This window comes from Mytilus edulis, chromosome 3 (genome assembly GCF_963676685.1).
Source record: "Mytilus edulis chromosome 3, xbMytEdul2.2, whole genome shotgun sequence".
NCBI classification, from domain to species: Eukaryota; Metazoa; Mollusca; class Bivalvia; order Mytilida; family Mytilidae; genus Mytilus; species Mytilus edulis.
The window spans coordinates 5,428,718-5,445,879 of NC_092346.1; the positions used below are offsets into that span (position 1 = coordinate 5,428,718).

At 31.6% G+C, this 17,162-nt stretch overlaps 3 protein-coding genes across 13 annotated transcripts in view; 1 reads left to right on the top strand and 2 right to left on the bottom strand.

Annotated features, from left to right (window-relative positions):
- LOC139515681 (HEAT repeat-containing protein 5B-like) overlaps positions 1–14,559 on the bottom strand; it is a 64,250-nt gene extending 49,691 nt beyond the window's left edge. The window contains exons 1-4 of one of the 2 annotated variants that reach the window (XM_071305325.1): positions 14,470–14,559; positions 3,140–3,277; positions 1,463–1,674; positions 425–533 (exon numbers count right to left, since the gene is read on the bottom strand). In XM_071305325.1, coding sequence (XP_071161426.1) covers positions 425–533; positions 1,463–1,674; positions 3,140–3,265 — 447 coding nt within the window. In that variant the 5' untranslated portion in view covers positions 3,266–3,277; positions 14,470–14,559. The remainder of the gene's footprint in view (positions 1–424; positions 534–1,462; positions 1,675–3,139; positions 3,278–14,469) is intronic. The other variant, XM_071305324.1, reaches the window with a different exon arrangement.
- On the bottom strand, positions 11,970–13,266 carry LOC139515680 (uncharacterized). The gene is made up of 2 exons (XM_071305323.1): positions 12,605–13,266; positions 11,970–12,216 (listed from the first exon to the last, which is right to left on the bottom strand). The coding sequence occupies exons 1-2, from the start codon at positions 13,119–13,121 to the stop codon at positions 11,984–11,986; spliced, it is 750 nt and encodes a 249-aa protein (XP_071161424.1). The 5' UTR covers positions 13,122–13,266; the 3' UTR covers positions 11,970–11,983.
- Positions 14,560–15,777: 1,218 nt separating the features above from the next.
- LOC139515682 (nephrocystin-1-like) overlaps positions 15,778–17,162 on the top strand; it is a 35,678-nt gene continuing 34,293 nt past the window's right edge. For all 10 annotated transcript variants that reach the window (XM_071305326.1, XM_071305327.1, XM_071305329.1 and 7 more), the window contains exon 1: positions 15,778–15,917. In XM_071305326.1, coding sequence (XP_071161427.1) covers positions 15,855–15,917 — 63 coding nt within the window. In that variant the 5' untranslated portion in view covers positions 15,778–15,854. The remainder of the gene's footprint in view (positions 15,918–17,162) is intronic.

The following is a 17,162-nucleotide window of genomic DNA, read 5'->3' on the forward strand; positions in this document are numbered from 1 at the left end:
ATAAGTGTCCCTTTAAGATCACACCAAACACCAAAAATATATTTTGAGAATAAAAGAAGAATGTGTCTATACATTAATGCCCCCACTCAAGCTTTGCAATTTTCCAAGTTAAAAAGGGACATAACTCAAGTATGTCTAATGAATTAATAATTAGAACTCTGTCTGTGTGTTGTGGTATGCTTTTTTAAACAAACTTGATCAGTGTTTTTCGGTAATAAGCATTGTGTATAAGTTTCATAATATTTGGTTGAGGCAAACTCAATGGAAACCAATTTTGGGACGTACATATGTAGACGGACAAGGATAAAACTTAATGCCTGCCTCCTCCGCTACAGCGGGGGCATAAAAATTTACACCACAGTGACTACACTTCTTTCCTTCTGAGTATCCCTACCCTCTATCCTACTACAACAAGAATATTTACCTCAGCATTCTTTAAAGCCTTGATGAGTATTTGTACAGTATCTTCAAATGATCGTCCTGTCATCCTCCCAAGCTTTTCATACATTGCTCCCAAGCAAGCAATGGCTGCACTGCAATTAAAAAGGATTAGACAATATATATGGGACAGCATTTGAATATCTTATTTTTCAAATAATTCTGGAATCTTTTATCATAGAAAAACAAAGGATGTGGGGTATCTTTTATCATGTTTATCTGTGAATAAGTTGAAAAAAATTGTGAACTTTTTAACTGTTTCTGCTTTCCCTTTTCCACCACAAGAGTGGACATTGTATTTTGCAGGCAAAATCTTTAGAATTTCATTGTTGAGAAAGTTACTCAAATCTAACATGAACCTAAATCAAATAATTTCTAGCACAAGATATAATTCCAAGACAAACATGACAAAGCAAGATTACTTCGAAATCGTAAAAAAAAATTATTTGAAGTTGAGGTTCTTTAATGTAAGGTTCTACATTTTACCCTGTGGATTAGTTCTGATGAGATATATAACTGATCTATATTCTGCAGTATTTCTTTGTTGATTTTTATTCTACTTCATAATTGACTAAAAAGCTGTTATTACTTTTGCTAATTAATTTAAGGTGCAAAACATTGGTTATCCTGACATTAGGCCATGCACATGTGATTATCATAACTCAGTAGTTTCATGTTAATATAGAAAGGACCTATTAGTGTTAAGATTTCTGGGTTTATTAGTAAACATGGTAACTAAAGGGCTAATATCAAAATTAAGTGTATGCTATATAAAGGGTTCGAATTTAAATTAAGCATTTTTGGAGTATGGCCTTCAAATGCCATGTTAATTGGCAACTATGAATAAAAATTATGTGTAAAATCCTCAGACCTGACACTACTGTTTTCACTGCAAGCAAAACACAACAAGTTAATGCCCTGATTATTAAACAGATACATCAATTCATATTACTGCATAATGTAGAACTGCATCCATCATCGTATAAACCCTAAAAAATATAATTACTTATGACAACAGACTTACAGTTTGGTTGGCAGGAAGCTCGGAGAGTCATCCTTGTTCTTAATGATATCATTGCATTTGCCTATTGTATGAAACAGGTCGAATGAATCGCCAACAACAAACAACGTGGCTAGGTTTCTGGCTAGTAATTTTCTCGTTGGCGGACCCGGAGATTCACTTATTTGATTTATTAATTGTTCCACTAATTTCTTCTGTTTTTCTTTGATATCAGACTGGAAAATAAAAACATAATAATGAAATGTGTTATGATGTCTATTGATAAAAACTCAAAATCAAATCCTCCAAAAGGAAGAAATGTCGCTGAAACTGTCAACTAGAAATGAATTGTACAAAATAAACCATGGGGAATAGACATCAATATATAAATTGTCTAAAAAGAGCTTGAATAGATTTAAATGATTTCACCTTGATGTCTTAACACTTCTGAATTTACCCCAATGAAAACATCTAAACATATACAGGTAGCTTTTAATCAAAACAAGACTATTTTTGATTTCCTAGTCTGAATTTACCACATAGAAAACATTTTAATGGAAAACATGAAAACATGTTGCTTTAAGACTAAACAAAACTTTATATTTTTATAATCTGAATTTACTGTCAATGAAAACATCCAAATGAATAGCTCTAAATTTGTAAGGACTTTTTTTTACTTAGTAGATATAGGAAGATGTGGTATGAGTGCCAATGAGACAACTCTCCATCCAAATAACAATTTATAAAAGTAAACCATTATAGGTCAATGTATGGCCTTCAACACAGAGCCTTGGCTCACACCTTAGGTCTGAGTTTACTACAACAATGAAATGTCTAATTCAATTATTGTAGTAAATTCATAAGAGTCTCATTGTGTTAAGCTGTTGATATCTTATGTTATCTATACGTGTACAAAATCCGATAATCTGTTTATTATTCTATCAATTGTCTTTTCTCCCTCCCATAAACAGTTTTAGCTGGACAAAAGAAAAATTGTTTTGTTTAGGTGCTGGCTGAAGGCAGCTCGGGTTGGGATATTTTTTCTAGCTGTGCTGAAGATCCACTGCTGGCCTTCAGCTGTTTTATGCCTTTTTAGTTTAAACGTGCTGCCTTGTAGCGGCATTAGCCTGTTCGTTTTCGAAATCTACAAGGGTGTCTTTTACATGGTCAGGTTGTTGTCTTTTTGACACATTCCTCATTTCTGTTTTTAATTTTATTGATAACATCTATGTAAATCTTCTTAAACATTTTGGCTGATAACTTCTACTCAGTCAGACATTGTAATGTAGATAACTTCTCCTGACTGTATACTGATGTCCCAAAGCCCTGAGAGATAAAATATGGAGTGACTGAGCTGAGAAGGGAACAACAATAACTGTACAAACAGTTCAGCCAATAACAAAATTACATTTTTTTCCTTTGTACTAAGTGCAGTTCGTAGGTATGTGAAGTAATTTCAATTTTTAAAATTTTCAACACAGATCGAGACAAAGTCATGATCACTATATATATTTTTGGAAACAAAATAATTCATAAAAGGGAAATGTTCTGGACTTTTGAAGAGGGACAGGAAACAAAACAATTTTTTTTTTTGGCTTCACTCTCAGCTGACTCAGCCTGTGTCTATACAATATATATATAACTTCATTCTGTCTATACATGAATACATGTAACAGTACATAACTTTATTCTTATACTTACTTTTTGTGCGGCAGATAGAACTTTATCCAGAAATCTCAGCCATTCAAATACAAATACAGGTCTTTTATTTTCTGGAATTTTTTTGAAAGCTTCTTCATTCAATAACAAACTATGTGCCAATTCCATTTTCAAATGTTACTGAAAAATATCAAATAGTCACTGAAAAACATGTAGTTCCATATTTCCAAGAAATAATTAAAAACTGCAGAATTTGTATAACATCCAACACAAGTGGAAAATATTTATAATATCCACAAGGAAGAATTGTCTGATATATAATACCCACAAAATACAAATTACATATACTGATATATATAGATCTCCACTAAGTGCAACATTTCTAAAATTTCCACAAATTAAAGTTCAAAGTATTGAAAATATTCACAATTTGCGCAGTATTAAAAATATCCACAAATTCAAACTTTTATGTACAATTGAAAATATTCACAATGCCCAATCAGGAAAGTCTTATAAATATCCTCAAATTATTGAACAATATTCAACATTTATTCTCAATACTATCACTCAACATTTTAAGTTAGTTAACTTATAAAATCAATCACTATTCATTCAGATAATTCTAATTAAATCGACACATCGGCTACATGTATCTATCCATTTCACAATACATTCCATGACGTTATGAATATGCAGCAAACCTGGTGTCTACGTGGAAGTACATGTTTGTTCTGAGTGGTTCTATTACATACAGATGTAGGTTTGTGACTGGGGAATGTTTATGATTATAAAATCTTTGTAATCAGTCATACACTACTGTACATCAAAAGGGGAGCGTTAACCAACTGTTAAATCTAAGTCTAATTAACTACTGATCAGGAAATAGGATGCCCTTTGGACTGAAAGAAGATCCTCGTTTTTTTGTTGTCTTGTTTATCTTTTCTTTTTCTCTTTTTTCTCTTTTTTCATATTCTTTTATTGAGCTTGTTTTTCTTTTGTTGATTTTTTTTCTGGGGAGGGTAGGAATGGAAGAATGTCTAGATCCTTAACAAGTCTAATTAATTAATTACTGATCAGGAAATAAGATGCCCTTTGTTTTGAAAGAATATCCTCCTTTATTTCTTTAATTTTTCTTTTCTTTTTAACTTTTTTTTAGGAAAGAAGAGGGACAGGGAATGGATATCTAAAACATTTAGAATGTCAATTAAATAAGCATCCACAGTTTGTTTTTCTTAAGTTGATTAGTTTTTATGTAAATCTAGTACACAAAAAAATTGTAAAAAGTTCCAAATTCAATTAGTCTTCATATAATACAGTGGCCTTTATTAATTAATGCCATTTAATTTAAAACAAAATTGTGCTGTTTGTTCTTACTTTGGTATTTTAGAATCTGTGTTTACACTCATGCCTTGTTCTAATAAAAAATCCTAATGAATTTCTCCCTGGGTTTTATATATTATATAAATTTGTTAACCATGTGATGCAATTTATCTTAACACTATGATCAATAAGATGGCAAGACTTTTTTTTAGTATTTTTCCATCCCCCTGAGTAAAATTTTCTATCGTCAAATAAAGTCTTCCCACATCCCTGTGATGTCAAATGTTACGTCTAAATTGTAAAATCTATTGTTTAAATGGTAAAATCTATTATCTGTATGAAAAGAGACACATTATATATTATACAACTAACTTCATCTGTTATTGATTTCAAACTAGGACATCCAATCATTGTCTACTGCATTCTCTATAGATGACTCATTTTTTGTTTACAGTCTATATAGCTATCGGTAAAAAATATTCATACCATATATAGATCAATTAAATTTGTATGACATACTTTTGTAATTACAGCGGTTTGTGTTAGTGGGAAAATAAAAAAGATATCTCATAATTACATACTAATATTCCTGATGTTCAGTAGTTGTCGTTTGTTGAATTGGTCCATAAGTAGCTCTCATTTTCTTGATTTTTATATAGATTAGACAGTTGGTTTAAAGATTTGAACGGTTTTACACTAGTCATTATAGCTTGCTGTATGGTGTGAGAAAAGGTTCTGTGTTGAAGGCCATGCTTTAATCTATAATGGTTTAACTTTTACTTTAAATTTTACAAATTGTAACTGTGATGGAGAATTGTATGATTGGCATTCAAACCACATCTTCTTAGATAATCAGGATTCATTTAAATTTCATGGATACCAATTTTCGTGGACTCAGGAAAAATTGTACTTTTGTAACTGTATCATTTTGTGGTTTTGGCTGAGTTTGCATACAAGCATATAGAAATTTGTACTTTGTTGAACATTTGAATTCCAGGTTTAAGTCCATCAATGAAATCCACGAAAATTTGTATCCCACTAATAGTAATGAATTCACAGTGGTATACATTTACATTTAGATACTATACAGGGGCGGATCCAGCAATTTTAAAAAGGGGGGGTGTGTTCCAACTACATGTCCCCATTCAAATGCATTGATCGTCCAAAAAAGGGGGGTTCCAAACTTCCAACCCCCATAACCCCCTCCCCCCCCTAGATATGCCACTGCTATTAAACGTGATTGAATATCCTGCATTTATCATGTTTTCCTTCATATAAGGTCAAACTGTTAACCCTTTCCTCCATAATGACGCCTTTTGACGCCTGTGTAGTACCTCAGTTGAAATGCTTTGGACTATGATACATAAAAAAATTTGAATCCAATTTGGAAAGGGTATTCATAAGAATATCTGACTTAAATTTATCTGATGAAATATTTGTTTTTCCCAATGCATTAATACTTTAGAGCATATTTTCAGCATTTTATTAAAAAATCCTATGCAAATCAAGTATGCAAAAAAAAAATCTATTGAGGAAAGGGTTTAAAGACTACACATCTGATTTCTTAAAATATTTCATTTGCATTTGCAATAATATCTCGGTGTAAATAAGATACTGCCAATCCAGCTAAGGAAATAAGAATTTTGTTAATGGTCATGACGGTAAACAGGGATTTAATGTTGAACCAAAACCTTACAATTTAAAAGTCTATACAGTAATGACCAACTGGTCATGATAGTGACTAATTGTACTAGAGACTGAAACTCTCAATTTATGCAATTAAAATTATTTCCAATTTTTTTTAATTTTGTTTACTAATACATGTATCATGTACATGTGTATACAGATTTTGGAACGTGTTCATGTGAAATATGTTCAAAACTAATTCCCCTTATAAAAACAATAAGTATTATAATAGCAAACCCCTTAATAGTCAAGTATATATGCTTACTTAATATATATAGTTTTTTTATTATGATTAAATTTGATGTTGGAAATCATTTTATATCAACGTCAGTTACATTTTGTACTTTTTCACATGCATCTCATCAACAACACTGTAAAACCAAGATTACTGTGTCACACAGAGTTCTTCAAAAGTGATTGTCCAAATGCTTTTCACCATTAAAATTTTGATATTTTGCAATAAAAATAATAGTGAGGATCAGGACCAGTAAATTTTTTTCAGGAAAAAAATATTTCAAAACCCTCAGGGAGTTCTTCAAGTTCAATGTACAGATTGAAAAGTGAGAGTATATGGTGATCCAGGGCCCCGTCGTTGGAAAAATTAGTTGCTTTTATAGGGAATCACTGAAGCATGACTGCAGGGGCCCCCCTCTTAGGTCGGTCAGTGGGCCCCCATTAAAAAAAGTTCTGGATCCGCCACTGGAGAGGCTTGAGAACTAACAAGAGTGCATACAGTGTTCTCCCCAGGCCCTTAAAGGACCACAAGCCCGCGATGTATAATTTTCTACCGTGGTGGTATTGTTCTTGCCGCGATGTACATGTATAATTTTTCACAGTGGTGCTAAAATGTTCGGTAAATAAAATCATATAACGGTAAACCTTTCCGTGGAGTATAAAATTTCAGATGAAAATTGACCAGTTCAAACCAGTTCTGACAACGAATATTGTTTACACCACGTGATCGATTTACCTTTTGAGTTTAATCTTGATGATTGGATTTAATTGATGTACACGATTATTGTTTTAATTAATTAAGAGATCATAACTTAATGATCACAGACTTATGAGACTTTTGAGGGACAAGCAGACATTTGTTAATAAACTCTATTACTCCAGCCTTTGGCCATAAATGATTTGCGTATTTTTAAAACATGAGTTATTTCCCCTGATTTAGCTTATTACAAAAATGTGCTCCTAAAATATTATCCATCATTTAAAATAGAAATAAAGTACAAATTGAATGCAAAATTATAAAAGGATGTTAGTGCATGCTTTATTTATCAAGATTTAACTTCAAGAATCACAATTGTTTTAATCTGGCTTTCTCCATATAAAACAAGCTAAGCTAGTCACACAAAAAAATAGGCAGAAGTGCTTATTAATAAAGTGGCTTTAAATGAAAATACAGAAAAATAAAATCAATTATTAATCAATTCTTAAATTGTTTGTTACCATACATTGAAGTTCTCCCCAATTCATTTTAATGCTAAATCTATTGTGCCTTTTTCTAATTCAGTAAATTTCTGTATATATAATACACACTTTTATAGATAAACAGGGTCACCCTGCTCTTTTTTTCAAATCCTGGCCTGAATACTGCTATGTCTCACCATCATATTAATCAAAATCATAACCTTTATTTTTTAGCTCAGAACTTTTATTAGTACATAAGTTGAAAGGGTGACGTCTTTGTAAAATCTTCTGTGCAGCTAAAAAAGGTCTGTGCCTAAGACCAAAAACAAAATTTTAATTGTTGGAAAGTACTAACCAACATGACCAATGCACCACAAAGCAGCCTACATGTACTGTACAAAACTGAATAAACAGCTGCATCATGAGCGCATGATACGCCCATCGTCTTGTGTGGAAGTTTTATGCAATAATCATAAATAGTTTCTCAGAAAGTTTTAAGCAATGACCATATATGGTTTTTGAGATACGGCAGAACAGCCCCCCCCCCCCCCCCCCCCTTTCCCCCCAGCCCCCATTTTTTTTTTACAAAAAACTAAATATCACTAAAACAAAATTTTGAAACAAAACAAAAAAGTATAGAGATCTTTAGATTAATATAACAAAGAAGTGTGTAAAGTTTTAAGCATTAATCATAAATTTTTTTTGAGAAACGGCGTGACATGTAAAAAAAACCCTCCCCCTTTTTTTACAAAATACTCAATAACTCAAAAAAAAAATTTTTGTTGAATCATCACCAAAAAGTATACAGATCTTTAGATTAATATAACAAAGAAGTGTGTTAAGTTTTAAGCAATAATCGTGCGATATGTGAAAAAAACACACCCCTGTTTTAGTTACAAAGTGCTGTAACTCAAAAAGTTTTAATCTTATTTTCACCAAAAAGTATACAGATCATTTGACCACCATAAGAAACAACTATATTAAGTTTCATGAAATTTGGATAAGTCGTTCTCAAATTACGGTGCGACATGTCTACGCTGGACAGACAGACGGACATTTGTATACCATAACACGTATAAAAATTATGCGACACAAATCTGTTCAATTTTTTTTTTTTTACATTTTTCTGGCCCTTATATTATTTTGTTGTCTAAAACACAACACTTATGACATATTTCAGCTACAATGTACAATGAACATTCATACTGTTACAAAGCATGGTCTTTAAATCAAAATGAAAATATGATACACCCAATACACTTCTACTTGTAAATTACTATCGCCTGGAAAGGGAAGTAACTCCAAGTTTTATTTACATGTACAATTGTATTCTCTCAAAAATCCAAAACTGAAGCTACCTTCATGAGGGGGGATAGGAGGGGTCCTGATCCCGAAATCCCGGACTTAAAAAAACGAAATCCTGAGGTCCCGAATTTAAATAAAGTAAATCCCGACGTCCCGAAATCAGAAAAAAGGGATTCCCGGATCCCGAAAGGGTCAATCCCGAAATCCCGAGCTTAAAAACACCCGATCCCGGAGTCCCGATAAAGGTCCTATCCCCCCTCCTTCATATGCATATTGAAATTTTGTTGGAGGTAATGTTGTTATAACAAAAAACAGATTTCACAGTCCCTGATGTTGCACATATTTTATCAGTTGAAGGGCATTAACCTAACAGTTTTTTTTATTTTTCTTTGTTCTTTATAACTCTTTGTAAATATCTTAGAAAAAATGGAGGCTTGAGAGAAAATGCAATGATAATTCTTATAAAATTAAAGTTTCGATGTGGCATAACTCTTTTGAGAATATTAAATTAAACTTGCGACATTATCAGACATTGCTGAACAATGAAACCTTTGGCATAGTCTTGGTTAAAATCCTGCAATGATCATTGTATTCATTTGTACATGAGATCCCTAACAATATAATTATTTTTTAATTTAGTAAAAATTTAAATGTTACAACAGCAAGTAAAAATAAATGGGGAATGATACCCCAAACTTGCATATCATATAAAGGTATAATTAAAGGGACATAAACTAAAGAACGGTAAATTGCCCTAAATAAAGTCATTAAACAACTTCTTTTGGGTTAATTTTTGTGTTTCACATGTACATTGTAATTATATTTGCATCCTGGTATAAGAATTTTAAAAGCACTAATCCTATTATAAAATTGAGAATGGAAATGGGGAATGTGTCAAAGAGACAACAACCCGACCAAATAAAAAACAACAGCAGAGGGTCACCAACAGGTCTTCAATGTAGCGAGAAATTCCTGCACCCGGGTGCTTATAACTGTTTGAATTTGAGTTTTACTCTGTTCTCATTGTACAAGTGTCATATACCAATGAATTTCTTCATGTTATGGGCATTACAAACCATTGCTTAGAAAGCAAAATAAATATGGTGTATGTTGTCTAACTGACACAAAGAAAACATTTCACCACTTTTTTGACGATTTTGCTATTTACTATAAAAAGTTTCTAAAGCGGAAATTTAATAAATGTAGAATAATGGTTGCCAATCAGAAACATTTACTTTAAAATTTGAAAAAATTATGTAGGATTCCTCATACATTTTTATATGTGATATAAGCTAAATTATTATTACACTTGCATGTATGAAGAACACATCACAAACAGGGTTTCGTATAGAGAAAATTAATAATCCCTGCTGTCCCATTTTTTTTTACAATGTGGATGAAAATTTACTTATTGAATTTAGTTGGCCTTATGAGTATATGTATAAGTTTTATAAAATTTGGTTTGTGCAAACTTTAAGTAGAGAATAGAAAGAAAATAAAAAAATCAGCATTTATCCATTTGGAAAAAAATAACTCTAGCATGTCTAGAACAATAAAAGTGACAACCCAAAAATTTAAACTTGATCTGTATTTAGTGGTAATAAGCATTGTGTATATATAAGTTTCATAATATTTGGTTGAGGATAAGTTCAGCGTTTTGCATTTGCGCCGATCTGCATTTCATTTGCGATGATTTTTTCTTTTATTTGCGCCGATTTTTTTTCCATTTGTGCCGATTTTTTTAAAGGTAAATAACAGGTAAATTACAGATGAAATGATATAAGAAGATGTGGTATGAGTGCCAATGAGACAACTCTCCATACCAGTAATGTTATTTTCATTTATCATTAAAGACCTCTTCCGTTAGCCAGTTGTACATATGTTATGAATTGTCAATCATAACATGTATATAACTGTTGTCTCCTGCTTCAAATCAAGAAGTAAAAACCTAAGATAAAAGCACTTTGTTTATACTAAAATGACGAATTAAAAATATATGTACAGTATTCAAATCCATAAAAACGGAATACATTCAAATCATAAATATGTTCTTTGCGAGTATGTATAGGCAACACATCTGATATATTCCTTTCTTATGATTTCGTCTCTTCTATATTTGGCGTAGTTGTCGATAACGAAGGCCATCTTTTCTTTGTCTGGCATACGTACTGGTGGGGGCATTTCTAGAGTTCGCATTTTCTCACAAGGAAGCTATTAAACCAAGAGTTCCAAATGGTGAAGTTGAAATCATCCCTTCGTTAATTTTATGGACGCCATCACGATTTGGTTGACCGTCATGGAATGTGTACTTGTACGTTGTCTAAGAATGTATGACATTTAATTTGTCATCAGAAGGAGCGGAGCCTCAGACAATGTTAAACGTGAAGCAGTCATCGATTTCATTTAGAGAAAGGAATGGCTACCCGAAACATTGGGATAGCCATTTACCATTTTGCAATGTCACTTGATTTGTCTTTATACTCTGTGCTCAGCCAATGTAAAAGTATTAACTTACCTGTAACTTACCTGTAAATCCAGTTAGGAAAAAATATAAAATCGGCGAAAATGAAAGAATGAAAATTTTCAAAATCGGCGCAAATGTCATACGCCCGATAAGTTAACTCAAATTAGAGAATGGAAACTTAAAATTCAACAGTTTTTCCATTTGTAAAGGGGCACCACTCTAGAATAGTCAAAGTGACTGACACCACCAAAATTTAAACTTGATCTGTATTTTGTAATAAAAAGCCAGCCCCGAGGTCAAGTTTCAAACCTTTTGGTTGAGGTGAACTACAGTTTGAGAATGGTAACCAAAAATTCTGCAATTTTTCCATTTGTAAAGGGGCATAACTTTAGAACAGTTAAAGTGACCCCACCAAAATTCAAACATGATCTATGGTTTGTGGTAATAAGGCCAAAAATAAATAATAGTTTGTTTCCCCAAACCCGACCCTAACAAGTCAGGTATGGGTAGGTAGGTAGGTAAAATATTTTATTTTTTTGGTAATTTAAAAAAAAAAATTGGTACTTCAATCTAAATAAGAAATTAAAAACCATCATTACACTGGTAGTTTTTTTTTAATTCAACGGTTTATCATTGAAGCTATCAGTTTCCTCATGTAACATATATTGAATAAAACTCTATGTATAATTTGAAATAATTTATTTTATTGGGTTTCTCTTGGGTGGTAGCTTTCCAATAACGACACAGTCTCTGCAAACTGGTAGAACAATACGATGTGTTTTAATGGCATCTTGGTTCTTTGTTGCCCCCACAGCTGCACAGAAGGCACAGATATCGGGCTGTGCCAGGGTAGAGGCATAATATGGAAATTCCACATGTGTATTACAGTCTATCTGTAGGCGCACATTCACCACTCCTTCAAGAGCATCACCTGAAAAAAGAACAAAAGAGATCTTTGATAAATAAAAAATAATATCCTAGATTACTTTGTACATATATATTGGGAATTTTCAATGAATAAAATACTGAGCCTTCTGTTTATTATATTATAAAATCTATCCAGGTTCAATGTCAGAGTGTGTACTACTAGAATGAAGTTTATTCGGTTCATTCAATTATGCAATTTTCCACTGAAAGGAGGACTTAAACATTGAAATCATATCAACCACTGAATAACTCAATGGAACATGCAAATAAGATACAAGAGTGCATGAACATTTTATTGTATGTTAAATGTGGAACTTTCATTCAATATTGGTTAACAAAATCATGCTAAGCCAGACCAAATATATGTTTTGGCGTTCATTCATTATGCATACCTGTAAACTTGTTAATGGCTTCTTTTCGCCTTGGAAGTTTGTTCACAGCCTGACTGGCCCTCATCATTTTGTCAAAGGTATTGACAACATTTGAGGAGGAGGCTTCTGTTTCTGTAGAAGTCTCATCAATGTCAATGCAAAATTTCAAAAACTTAAAGTTTTTATTAAAGTCTAGTGCCAGTTTCATGTCATCACTGTAGTGTGGACTAAATATTTCTGTGGAACCACTTTTTTCAGAAATGGATACACGGATGTGTTTTCTGTCAAGAGCATCCTCCTCCTCTTCAGTCAATTCTAAATCGTCTATTACGTCCTCACATATGTCTTCAAATATTTCCTTCGTCGAAAATCTCCGCAATACATTTGATACCAAGTCTTTCTTGAAGTTTCCAGCTGAATAAACGGCAACAGAAACTGACATAACGGCGTCCATGTTCTGACATTTAAAATATGAACAATCTAGAGAATATGGTAAAGACCCGAGACCACGTGGAAGAAGAAAGCCAAGTCGCGTCATCAAGGCGTTTTCAACTAAGCCGATTTGAAAGGCGCTTTGAAGAACAGCGTCACCTTCTTATGTCTTATGTATTGTACTCCTCCATTTTATAGGAGCACCGCACCACCACATGAATTTTGAGAAAAAAAAAATTTCTACACAAAATCGGCAATAAAATTATTCCGGTCGCGGCGATTTTTCTGGGTCGGTCGGGATTGGGGAAACAAACAATATTTTATTTTAGGCCTAAGCAATGTGTACAAGTTTCATAATATTTGGTGGAGGCAAACTAAAGTTAGAGAACTGAAACCAACTTTGGGATGTGCTGATGTTCATACAGACGTACAAGGGTAAAACTGCTACATGTACATTGTATGACGGAGGCATAAAAAGACAATTTAATGTATGTTTTAAATTTATATATTTTTTTTAATTTATATATTTAAAACAATTGATATTTAGATTTTTTAAGCTTAATTTGTTTTCTTGTCAATGATTTATATGAAGAAGAAGTCCCAAATAACAGTAGAAAATTCAATAAAAAAATTTAAAAAAATAAAAATGGGAATTTTCATTGTACTAATGAACTCATAATCGTTCAAACTTTTTTATGTCATGTTTTGAATTCCAACATCTGCGCAGAAATCTACAATGTACTTCCTTTTTCGGGTCTCGTTTGCATGAAATTTTGAGTAAAATATATATTTATCAGTCTAGTATAAAATAAGAAGGAACGCAATATCAATTTCATTTTTAATAATTCCTTGATATGAAAAAACGTTACCTAATGATAGTGTTTCTTTGTTTACATTGCATATGACGTCATAACTTAAATAACGTCACAACTAAAATCCCTAACGACAGAACCAAAATTGGAAACGTTACAGTATTTCCGTTTTGAAATTTATAAGATATGTTTTAATTAAAAAAAAAAAATTATACAGACTTCGTCCCCTTTCACAGGTAATGCCTGCCTCATATTACTTCTTATCGCTAAATTATTCTTCTTGTTGCTAATTTGATTCTTCTTGTCACTTCTTCTTGACAGGGATCTGGTTACTGCCATACTGGTAAAGTATTTTAAAGATTTGCTGACTTTGAAACATTTAAAAAATAACACCTATCTTATATTAGACAATATTAACACGGAAACTATTTATACACTACAAGGTTATATTATATCAATGTATTTATCCTGCTGATGGGTGCTGATGTAGAAATTAAAAATTGTTCATTTTGTAAGTTATATGGGAAAGGTCTGGCCAACATTTGCCTTCTATGCAATGAACTTGAAACGTAACCTAAGCGATATGCTTTTAAAGATTCGTTAACAGAAGTAAATATAAATTGTAAAGAATGAAAAACTTACATTTCGCATAACAATCCAAAATATTTTTTAGCTGATTATGCCGACGATTTTTGCCACTTCCTGTTTACACTTCTGCGCATGCGATGACGTAAATTTGACATTGAAGTGTGTATTTACAATCAAGATTGGTCACAAATCAATTAAGAAAATTACATATTCATTTTTGATTGATTGATTGATTGATTGATTGATTGAAGGAAAAAAAGATACTAAATATTTCTTAAAAAGTAAAAACACAAAAATACTGAACTCCGAGGAAAATTCAAAAAGAAAGTCCTTTATCAAATGGCAAAATCAAATGATAAATTACATCAAACAAATGTGATTATCAAGTTGAAAAAACACAAGTCTGCCTTCAATTTTAACACTGTTTTTTTTTTATTCAATAGAGATTACAATCAAACAATTTATCACCTCCCCCCTCCCCCCTCCAATACTAAGTGTAGGTTCTGCATAGATTTCAATGTACTTCTGTCTTCTCTGAAAATCTGAAACTGATTGTTCAAATGGTATATCAATCTAATTAAAATATTGATCTCTTATTACATTATTCTACATATGTAGTATTTATAACGTAATTAGAGATCAATATTTTAATTAGATTGAATGGTATGTGTGTTGCTAATACATTGAGTAAGAATGTCTCACATAATTAAAAAGGCTTAACTATAAATAGAGAATCTTTTTTTATTTGAAATTTTTATTCATTAATACGTCAATCCACTCATTTTAGACTACTATGATTTAGATTAGCTTCAGAAAGTGTCTACATAAAACATCAAGACAGCATAAATTCCCTACTGACATATTAGGATAGTTGTGAACCAACATGAACAGAAACCAAAGAGAATGCAAATTAGGCATATTTAAAGTTTGGAACAAACTAGACTAGTTGCAATACTGTATGACAATAGGTATAATTAAAGTAACAAAATGCACTGGTTGACTTACACTAGCATGATTTGAAAAATAATCATGAAACACCAACTTGACAGTAATTTTAATGAGTATAATTAAGATACAGTTGATTTTTGTGAAATCTAATTTAACTGAAAATAACTTCAATGGTATTTTTTAACTTGTAGTATTTTGTCCGGAAATTTAGTGCTACGCCAAATTTGGTTTTTATATTAAATTTTATATTAAAAATGATGCACAGTCGCAAAAATATTTAAATATAAAAATAGTACTTTTATTTAAAGCAAATACTATATTCATGTCTTTAAATAAATATATCTTACAAACATTTAGTATCTTTTTTTTTTAAGCTTCCATATAGGGAGTTTTTTTAAAATTATTCTACGGTGCACATCAGGGTTGTTTGTAAATGGAAGCTGTCAACAAATAATTTTTTGATTCCTCAGTAAAAGCACTTAAATTTGGCCATGGGGAAAGAGCTTGGACCCCTACAAAAGTTTCAGAAAGAAGCTGATACATATAAGAAAAAGGTATTGCAACTTCTGTGATGAAAGGTCGATGAACAAATTAAAGAATTCAGAACGTTTAGAAAAAAAAAAACATGTTAAAACATGACCAACTCTACCAAAACCAAACTTTTGCTTTTAGCAAAAATTAATGCGTATAGTAATGTCGTTTTTTTTCAATCAAGATATACAGACTTCATATGTTAAGATGGATACATTTTTTCCCTCAATTAAGATATTATAGCTTTCATGTCGATCCAGCCCCAAATCTTTAGTGACAACGTCGATCAGGCCCCACATCAATCTGGCCCCATATTCAGTCGATCGGGACCCAATTAAAAATATATTTATAACGAATTTTTATGCGGATGGATATAAATTGTAATTCTTAAATGTTATAAATGAATTTTATAAGAATGTAAAAGGTGAACAGTAAAATAAGTTGGCCGTTTACGAATATTTTCAATAGATGAGTATAAAACAACTATATTTATTATGTTTTCATTACAAATTTTCAAGATTATTGGGTATAATTTTAATAAAAACATATATAACAGAATTTAGTATAATCAGCAGCCATCAACATTAAACAGCAGTAATTAGCATTTTTTTCATTTGCAATTCTTTCATCCTGTGTAATAACAAATATATGTAGTTACATACACAAAGTTACAAGTCGATCCCCAACTGCCAATAAAAAGTAATGAATATTACTTGTTTTGTTTTTTTATCTTTGCAGAACTATTTTAAAGATTCTCAACTTTAAAACAATATTTTGATTGAATTAGTTGATCACAAGTGGCCTATTTAGTTCACAATCATTAGATAACGGTTGAATAAACAAACCATTTCATTTAACTATGCATTATGATGATATAAACCTTTAAAGGTTCTAAATAATTGAGTTTTCCTCTCAGTTCTATCGAATTGAAATAATTCATTGACTGGTTCTCCAATATTTATAGTTCACTTACCTGTTGTCATCAATCCTGGATAATTTTTACAAGTTCCATTTACATTGTATCCTGATTCAAATTTGTCGCCAAATCCTCTGAAGTCAATATAGATTATTCATTGTTTCATTATGGGGCTGGATGGACCGGATGTATACCTATATATATTCATTGCAAAATTGCTTGTCCATCAGGACTTGAACCCGGGACCTCTGTGTTATGAAGCAGTGTGTTAATCGACTTAGTTAAAGAGGTCTGCTCAAGCTTTTAACATTTCCATTAAATTCTATTTCCCACTTAAGGGCACTGTTCCTTT

What these genes read in the sequence shown, in the direction of transcription:
- LOC139515680 (XM_071305323.1), bottom strand. Translation starts at nt 13,121, where the DNA reads ATGACGCGACTTGGCTTTCTTCTTCCACGTGGTCTCGGGTCTTTACCA. An exon ending in AGCCATTAACAAGTTTACAG is followed by an intron (nt 12,217 to 12,604) that starts GTATGCATAATG and finishes TTCTTTTTTCAG; the next exon opens with GTGATGCTCTTGAAGGAGTG.